General features: G+C 32.9%; 1 protein-coding gene across 1 annotated transcript; it reads left to right on the forward strand.

The window, feature by feature from the left end:
• The first annotated feature begins 516 nt into the window (after positions 1 to 516).
• LOC124936868 (probable peroxygenase 4) lies at positions 517 to 2,053 on the forward strand. The gene is made up of 5 exons (XM_047477399.1): positions 517 to 726; positions 1,007 to 1,092; positions 1,231 to 1,325; positions 1,420 to 1,545; positions 1,766 to 2,053. The coding sequence occupies exons 1-5, from the start codon at positions 582 to 584 to the stop codon at positions 1,926 to 1,928; spliced, it is 615 nt and encodes a 204-aa protein (XP_047333355.1). The 5' UTR covers positions 517 to 581; the 3' UTR covers positions 1,929 to 2,053.
• The last annotated feature ends 7,850 nt before the right edge of the window (positions 2,054 to 9,903 follow it).

A 9,903-nucleotide genomic window follows, 5' to 3' on the forward strand; every position in this document is an offset into this window, starting at 1 on the left:
GAAAAATTAGATCAAAGACAGGGGTGAAAACGTAAGAAAATATATTATAATAATAATAAATTACTTTATTTTATAAAATAAATCTTCTAAATATTTTAAAAATAAAATGGAAATAGAAATAAAAATAAAGACAAAATGTGATTTTCAAAATAGGAGAGAAGAGATTGAGAATTTTAAAATATTATTATTTATATCCCTATATTTTTTTATATCATATTTATATTAAATATATTTAAAATTATATATTTATAAAAATTAATATATTAATATGTTTTCAAATATAGTATTTTTTTAATTTAAATCATTTATTAATATTTAAAATTTAATTAATATATATTAATATAATATTATAAATATAAAAAATAAATAAACTTAACAATTAAATTAAATAGGGTGAGATGGAATAAGCTGAATCAAACCAGTCCAAGTCTAACCAGCTCCTCCTTATAAAATTATATATAGAATCTCCCCTTCTCACTCTCCATACACATATACATACATAACTTTCAAGTTTTATATATGTTTCTCTCTCTGTGAAAGCAAATTATAATTAAGTGCAGATCGATCCAGGGTTGGAATCAATGGCTTGCCAGAGTGCAGTTGGTGTGCCTTATAATAATAATAATAATAATATTAATATTAATGAAGAGAGCGCCTTGCAAAAGCATGTTGCCTTCTTCGATCGCAATCATGATGGAGTTATTTATCCATGGGAAACATTCCAAGGTTCTTCATGCATGCATGCATTATGCATATATATATATATATATATATATATGTTGCTTTTAATTTCATTATCATTATATATTATTTTTATGAAGAACAACACGTATATATGCAAAGAGAACTCCTCATCATCCTCTAGCTAGCTAGCGTATTAGAATTTAGATTGAGTTATTTAAATCTCAAGTTAAGCTAAGGTATATTATTATTATTATTATTATTATTATTATAATTATTTGGAAAATGTATGTGTTAATATTATTATGATCATGATCATCATCAGGATTCAGAGCGATTGGGTCCGGCATTCTTTTATCCTTTTTCGCTTCTATTTTCATCCATCTTTTCCTCAGCCAGAAAACCCGTCCTGTAATATTTCTCTCTCTCTTTTGTATAGCATGTTCCATCCATCGTACTATTAATTACGTACGTGGGTAGTAATTAATTAATAAATAAATTAATTAATTAATTAATTATACGTACATTACTGTGAATGTGATTGTAAAGGGGAAGTTTCCATCACTTTTATTTCCGATAGAGATAAATAATATCCACAGAGGGAAGCATGGGAGTGACAGCGGTGCATATGACAGTGAAGGAAGGTACGTTAATTAGTTTCAATTAATATATATATATATATATATTATATTATAAATTACAGGGTTTTAATTTATAAATTAATGAAATATAATTAAGGTTTGTGGAAGCCAAGTTTGAAGAGATATTTGAAAAGTATGGGCAAACACATGGAGATGCCCTAACATACCAAGAATTGAAGGCAATGGTCAAGGGGATCAGGATACCCAAGAATTATGGTGGATGGTTAGTACTCATCAATATCCAAACATGCATGCATGCATGCATGTATATATGTTCTTCTTAATTAATTAATTAATTAAATATATATATATATATATATATATATATATATATATATATATATATATATATATATATATATATATATATATATATATATATATATATATATATATATATATATATATATATACTTATATGTATATGTATACGTTGGGTGCAGGGTTGGAGCGTTTGTAGAATGGAATATATTGTACATATTGTTCAAAGACGAAAATGGTTTGTTGCAGAAACCCACTGTTAGGGCTGCTTTTGATGGAACACTCTTCCACCAGAAGCAGAAACAGTTAGACATGATGGAGATGATCAACAAGGCCAACCAATAATATATTACTAATTAATTATTAACAACACATCGATCGCTTTACTTACGTACTAATTTCTTTCATAATTTCATTTTATATATAATATACATGTCTTCTATGCATGATGTACGTTCCTTTTATAAAGATTATCTATCACAAACAATCAAATACATTTTCCATATCCATAATAATAATAAATTACTAACCTTAATTAACCCACGTACACGGGTAAAAAAAGGACCTTTACCGACGGTTATCCCCGAAGGTTTTGTAAACCTCTCCTAAATACTCCTGAGAGGAACAAATCCTTCGGGATTAAAAATAGATTCCGAGTGGGGTGTAAAACCTTCGGGTTTATTCATTATTACCGAAAGTTCTACAAAGAACTTTCAGTTTTTACCTTCCCAAAAAACCCAAAAAAATTCTAAGTATTGGATGTGAGTTAATTGCGAAGGTTTTTGTAAAAACATTCGGTTTTGAAATCCCTTGGTTTTTTAATTACGAAGGTTATTCGAAAAACCTTCGGTTTTGCCTTTTTTGAAAATTTCATTTCCGAAAGTTTTACAAAGAACCTTCGGTTTTGCTCATTAAAAAAAATTCTAAATTTGGTATTGGTTTTTTCCGAAGGGTTTTTAATAAACCCTCGGTTTTGACTAATATCAAAACCGAAAGTTTTATGAAAACCTTCGGCATCAACCTCTATAAATACAAACCCTAACTCTTCTCTTTTTCATTCCACTCATCTCTCATTTCTCTCTCTTCCGCCGCCTCCGCCGCTTGCCTCCTCCAAGCCGGTTCTTCTCCTCTCTCGTTCAGGTAATTTGTTTCATTTGGTTTTTTTTGTTTTCTTTATTATAAGATTTAGATTTCTTAAGTTTATATATATATATTATAGATCTAGATTTATGCTAGTTTACGAAATAATTGTTTGATTAATATATATATACATATATCTGAAATGCATTTAGGATATGGTGATGATTCGACATGGAAGAGACTTCGGCGTACACCAGAGAAACTGCATCCGTGTTACCAGAATCTGATAGCACAATCAGAAATTGCGGCACGTGAGGAAGAGGTTAGACAAATGACGCTGGAAATGGAACAAATCCGATTAAGGGATGCGGAAAGAGGTCGTTTGCTCAGTGAAATTAAAGCGGACCGGGCCGAAATGTCCCAGAGATTAGAGAATCTCGAACAGGAACTTGTATTGTTGAGGAGTCGACTGAATCAACCACCCCCTCCTTCCACCCCATCTAATAATTAATTTCTAGATTTATTATGGGTTTATTAGTTTTCCGTACGAACGATGACAATTAATATTTTTATGTGTTATGTTTTAATATTTATGAATTATTATTATTATGTTTGGTTTGGTTTTGTTTACTATGTTGTTAAATAATTATGTTTTTTATACTTTTCACCTTTTTTAAAAAAAAAACGCATTTCCAAAACCGAAGGTTTATTTGAAAACCTTCAGTTTTGACCCATATTTTTAAAAATCTTAGCGTAAAAACCGAAGGTTTTCAAATAAACCTTCGGTTTTGACCCCTGTTCAAAAAAATCTAAAAAATTTCTAAGTATGGGGAAGGGTAAAAACCGAAGGTTTTCAAATGAACATTCGGTTTTGACCCCTGTTCAAAAAATCTAAAAAAATTCTAAGTATGGGGAAGAGTAAAACCGAAGGTTTTCAAATAAACCTTCGGTTTTGACCCCTGTTCAAAAAAATCTTAAAAATTTCTAAGTATGGGGAAGGATAAAAACCGAAGGTTTTCAAATAAACCTTCGGTTTTGACCCATGATTAAAAAAAATCGGAAAATTTTCTAAGTATGGGGAAGGGTAAAAACCGAAGGTTTTCAAATAAACCTTCGGTTTTGACCCCTGTTCAAAAAAATCTAAAAAATTTCTAAGTATGGGGAAGGGTAAAAACCGAAGGTTTTCAAATAAACCTTCAGTTTTGACCCCTGTTCAAAAAAATCTTAAAAATTTCTAAGTATGGGGAAGGGTAAAAACCGAAGGTTCTCAAATGAACCTTCGGTTTTGACCCCTGTTCCAAAAAATCTAAAAAATTTCTAAGTATGGGGAAGAGTAAAAACCGAAGGTTTTCAAATAAACCTTCGGTTTTGACCCCTGTTCAAAAAAATCTTAAAAATTTCTAAGTATGGGGAAGGGTAAAAACCGAAGGTTTTCAAATAAACCTTCGGTTTTGACCCATGATTAAAAAAAATCGGAAAATTTTCTAAGTATGGGGAAGGGTAAAAACCGAAGATTTTCAAATGAACCTTCGGTTTTAACCCTTCCCAAAAACATTCTGTTTATGGTCAGGACCGAGAGGTATATGTAAAACCTTCGCAAATACACATAAAAAACGAAAGTTAATGTTATAACTTTCGGTTTTGACAATTCCTAATTTGTTAAATTATTTTGTTTTTAAGCCACTAATCTTAACTCCTAACTAATATAATCAAGTGTGAGTTATATTTTAAAAATTAATATTGTGTTTTATGTTGAAATGTTTATAATTGTGTTTGATTATTATAGAGAAGTGTATTTATGTTTGAATGTTTATGTTTGATTATGTTAAGAATGTGTGTAATGTTTGATCATATGGATTGTGCAATATTGTAAGGATAACAAATGTGTTAAATCGATGTTGTTTAAGGTCATTAGAAGGTGAGAAACAAAAGAATTTAACAAATTTGGAAGTGATAATCCCGAAAGTTATATATTTAACCTTCGGAAATATCCATCTAAACCGAAAGTTTTATATAAAACTTTCGGGTTTTATATTTCTCAAGACCGAAAGTTATATATACAACTCTCGGTTTATATGATTATTTCCGAAAGTTAATTATATAACTTTCGGTTTTTACATTTTCAATTTTTTAAATTAGAGTATTTTTCTTTCCAATATAGACTCCTAACTAATATAATCAAGTGTGAGTTATATTTTAAAAATTAATATTGTGTTTTATGTTGAAATGTTTATGATTGTGTTTTATTATTATAGAGAAGTGTATTTGAATATTTATGTTTGATTATGTTAAGAATGTGTGTAATGTTGATCATATGGATTGTGCAATATTCTAAGGATAACAAATGTGTTTAATCAATGTTGTTAAAGGTCATTAGAAGGTGAGAAACAAAAGAATTTAACAAATTTGGAAGTGATAATCCCGAAAGTTATATATTTAACCTTCGGAAATATCCATCTAAACCGAGAGTTGTATATAAAACTCTCGGGTTTTAATAAGGGTCAAAACCGAGAGTTGTATATAAAACTCTCGGGTTTTAATAAGGGTCAAAAACGAGAGTTGTATATAAAACTCTCGGGTTTTAATAAGGGTCAAAACCGAGAGTTGTATATAAAACTCTCGAGTTTTAATAAGGGTCAAAACCAAGAGTTGTATATAAAACTCTCGGGTTTTAATAAGGGTCAAAACCGAGAGTTGTATATAAAACTCTCGGAAATGACATCATAAAAATAAAAAATCGCGCCTCTTTCTCTTCTTCTTTCCCGATTTCTTTTCTCTCTTCTCCTCTCATCTCCGCCGCCCTCTTCTCTCTCCCCGACGAACAAGACGCTGCGCCGCCTCCCTGCTGAAGACCACCGAAGACCTTGCGCCGCCGCCCTGCCGAAGACCACCGAAGACCTTGCGGCGCCGCCCTGCCGAAGACCACCGTAGCCTTTGAAGAATCGCCCTCTGCCGTCGCCGAAACTTGAAGAATCTCCTCTGCCGCCGCCCTGCAAGGTAAGTTTATAATTTATTTTGCAATTAGGTTAGATTATTGTTAGATTGTTGCAATTAGGTTAGATTATTGTTAGATTTTTGTTAGATTTTTGCAATTAGGTTAGATTATTGTTAGATTATGTATATATTATTGTTAAATTAGGTTATAATTTTAAGATTAGGTTATTGGATTAAATTTTCGAATTGATTTTATAATTTGATTTAGGTTTGATTGTGGTTGGTATGATTTGGGTTTAATTTTGATTTAGGTTTGATTGTGGTTGGTATGATTTGGGTTTGATTTTGTTTTAGGTTTGATTGTGGTTGGTATGATTTGGGTTTGATTTTGTTTTGATTGTGACTGGTTTGATTTGTGTTAGATGTTATTTCATTTAGGTTTTGGTTTGATTTTGTTTTGATTGTGATTGGTTTGATTTGGGTTAGATGTTGTTTCATTTAGGTTTTGGTTTGATTTTTTTTTATTGTGATTGGTTTGATTTGTGTTATATGTTGTTTCATTTAGGTTTTGGTTTGATTTTGTTTTGATTGTGATTTGGGTGTAATTTATTGTTTTTAGGTTTGGATTACGAATTTCAGCCGCCCCCTGCCCGCCCGTCAATCTACATCCGCTGCTCTTCTTCGTTGCTCTTTTTGTGCAAGGTTAGTTCTTCTTTTTGTGCAAGGTTAGCTTTTCATGTTAGATTTAAGTTTGATTTATGTTCGATTGGATTTATGTTAGATTAGGTATCATGTTTGATTTATGTTTGATTATGTTAGCTTTTCATGTTAGATTTAAGTGATTTTTTTGTTTGATTTGATTTATGTTAGATTAGGTATTAAGTTTGTTAGATTATGTTGGATTAGATTGGGTTTGAATTAGATTTGATTATAGGTTAGAATTGTTAAATGCAATGAATTATGTATGAATAAAATTATGTTGGATTATATTTGATTGCTTCGAAAGGTGTATGAATGATATAATTCTAGATTATATGTATGTTGAATTTTGGTTGTATAATGAGACATTAGATAGAAATTATGTTAGCATTATGTAAGCCTAATTAATTTAGACAAATTTAAGTAAATAATAATGCGGATTGTTTTCCATTTTATTAGAAATATGGAAGTACCCGATAAAAGCTGGATGACCTTACGTCGAGATCATCCAGATTACGAGGAAGGCGTTGACAAATTCCTCGAGTATGCTGTTAGGAGTACATCCCGACAAACCGTGAAATGTCCCTGCGTGAAATGCTTGAACACGCCGTTTATGAAAATAGACGAAGTGAAGACTCACCTCATCGTTTATGGAATAAATGTGCATTATGAGTATTGGTATTTTCATGGAGAAAAAAGACGTACTACTCAAGTGGTGAATGACGATGTCGATGAAGATGCCGATGACTTCGATGATGATGATGATGACGATGATCAGTCGGAGGATGCCGTGCCGGAATTCAACGATGCGAGACCGGAGATGAATAATACAGTTAATGAAGAGGTCAACGAAGAATGTTATATGCACGAATTTATAAACGATATGTTCCCCAACGTTAATGACGTCCCGGATAACGATGAACCAGTCGAAGATGCGCATAGATTTTATAAATTGCTTGATGATTGCAAACGGCCATTGTATGAAGGTGCTCGAATAACGAAATCATCGGCACTACTGAAACTACTTCACATAAAAAATGTATGTCAATGGACGAATTCTTCGTTCGATATGTTGCTGCGTCTGCTTAAAGACTACATATTACTGATTGACGCTCAATTGCCAAACTCATACTACGAAAATAAAAAATTCATTACTGATATCGGGCTAAAATATGACAAGATAGACACATGTAAGAACAACTGTATGCTATTTTGGAAGGACGGCATAAATGAAGATTCTTGCAGAGTTTGCGGTCTTTCTAGATGGAAAGTCGACCAAACAAGTGGGACAGTTCGGGAGAAGCAAAATGGGAAATTCATTCCAAAAAAGGTGTTGAGATATTTCCCTTTAATACCAAGACTGCAAAGACTATACATGTCCTCAAAAACGGCTCCAATGATGAGATGGCATAAAGAAGGAAGAGTTGATAGTGATACGTTGAGACATCCCGCTAATTCCTTAACTTGGAAGACGTTTGATGAAAATTATACAGATTTTGCTTCAGAATCTCGAAACGTAAGACTGGGTTTATCAAGCGATGGGTTTCAGCCATTTGCAAATGGGAAAAAATCATACAGTGTTTGGCCGGTTATTCTCGTTCCTTATAATGTGTCACCCACGACTTGCATAGATTCTAGCAATTTCATATTATCTATGTTAATTCCGGGTCCAAAGAGTCCGGGAGATGCAATTGACATATTTCTCCAGCCATTGATCGAAGAGTTGAATGAACTGTGGCAAACAGGTGTGAAAACGTTTGATGCACACACCTCACAATACTTTAACATGCGAGCGGCGTTGTTGTGGACCATTAACGACTTTCCCGCATACGCGAATTTATCAGGCTGGAGTACGAAAGGTAAATTCGCTTGTCCTTGTTGTAACAACGACACGGTATCCCTTCGATTGGTTCATGGTTCCAAACAATGTTACTTGGGTCATAGACGTTTCCTTCCACCGAAGCACAAATACAGAAGGGATAAAGAGTCGTTTGATGGTCGAACTGATTATAGAGATCCCACTAGATTGTTAACGGGGCAAGAATGTTACGAGCAAGCACGAGACCTAGAAGACATAATTTTTAGTGCGGATCTGAGCAAGAGAACCAAGATATATCATGAAACGCGGGGAGACAATTGGAACAAACTTAGCATTTTCTTCCGTCTGCCTTATTGGAAATCGCTATTATTGAGACATAATTTGGATGTGATGCATATTGAGAAAAATATTTGTGATAGCGTGTTGGGAACAATAATGAATGTGAAAGAGAAGACTAAGGATGGTCCTAAAGCCTGTAAAGACTTAGAACTCTTAGGCATAAAATCATGGTTACATCCTATAAATGATGAAGGAGTTGTTCATTATCCAGAAGCGCCTTTCACTTTGACAACCGAAAATAAAATACGTCTTTGTAACTTCTTGAAAGATCTCAAGTTGCCTGATGGGTTTTGCTCAAATATCGGCGGTTGTGTAAATTTGGAAGAGAAAAAGCTTTCGGGATTAAAGAGTCATGATTGTCACATTTTATTGGAATATCTAATTCCTTTAGCAACTCGTGGATTGGTTCCAGAGTATGTGTATGATGCGTTAGTAAATTTGTCTCATTTTTTCGGTTGTTGTACTTCAAAGAGTTGATTTAAGAGGACCTGGAACAATTGTACATGGATATTACATTGACACTTTGCAAATTTGAAATGATTTTTTCGCCGTCAATCTTCGACATCATGATGCATCTCCCGGTTCACTTGTCATTTGAGGCTTTGCTTGGAGGACCTGTTCAGTATCGATGGATGTATCCGTTTGAACATTACATGGGTACAATGAAAAGATATTTGCGGAATAATAACCACCCCGAAGCCTCTATAAGCGAGAGCTATCTTGTTAACGAAAGTATTAGTTTATGTGCCAGGTATATGGAGGAACAAGTTCAAGACAATGCACAACCTGAAATCTCGGGCATTTCAATATTTGCATCATTGGAAGACCTATCTAACGGAAAAGTATACAACTTGGATTATATCGATCGAGTGACAGCTCATTCTTACATTTTGAAAAATTGTCCCGAAGCAGAACCTTTTTACATGTAAGATTCAATGTTGCTGTTACTAATTAGCATTAAAGAGTGTGCTATTTAATATTCGATCTATTTGCAGAGATTATAACAACGAGTCTAGTGGAGAAACGTTTGCCGCCTATTTCAAGCATCGAGTGAGTAAATTACAAACCATATATCCTAACTCTTTTTATTCATATTAACAACTACATTTCGGATACATATATAGGTCGCCCATTTAGCAGAAATTAACGACATATCAAGAGACCTCAAGATCTTAGGAGAAGGTCCAAGTATGTACTCGTCTATGTATGTTTGGTGTAAAGTAAACGGATTCAAATTCTGTACAGAAAAACACGACGAAGGTTTGACAACTCAAAATAGTGGGGTGGTTGTTGAGGGGTTCAATGGGTCTGAAACTATGTCATACTACGGAGTTTTGACGGATATAATCGAAGTACAATACTATTCTCACAAACGAGTTGTTTTATTCAAGTGTAAGTGGTTTGATACACACTCAGGGGAACTAGGAAAGAAAGTGGATAAATATGGCT

The sequence above is a fragment of the Impatiens glandulifera genome, chromosome 4 (assembly GCF_907164915.1).
Source record: "Impatiens glandulifera chromosome 4, dImpGla2.1, whole genome shotgun sequence".
Taxonomy (NCBI): Eukaryota; Viridiplantae; Streptophyta; class Magnoliopsida; order Ericales; family Balsaminaceae; genus Impatiens; species Impatiens glandulifera.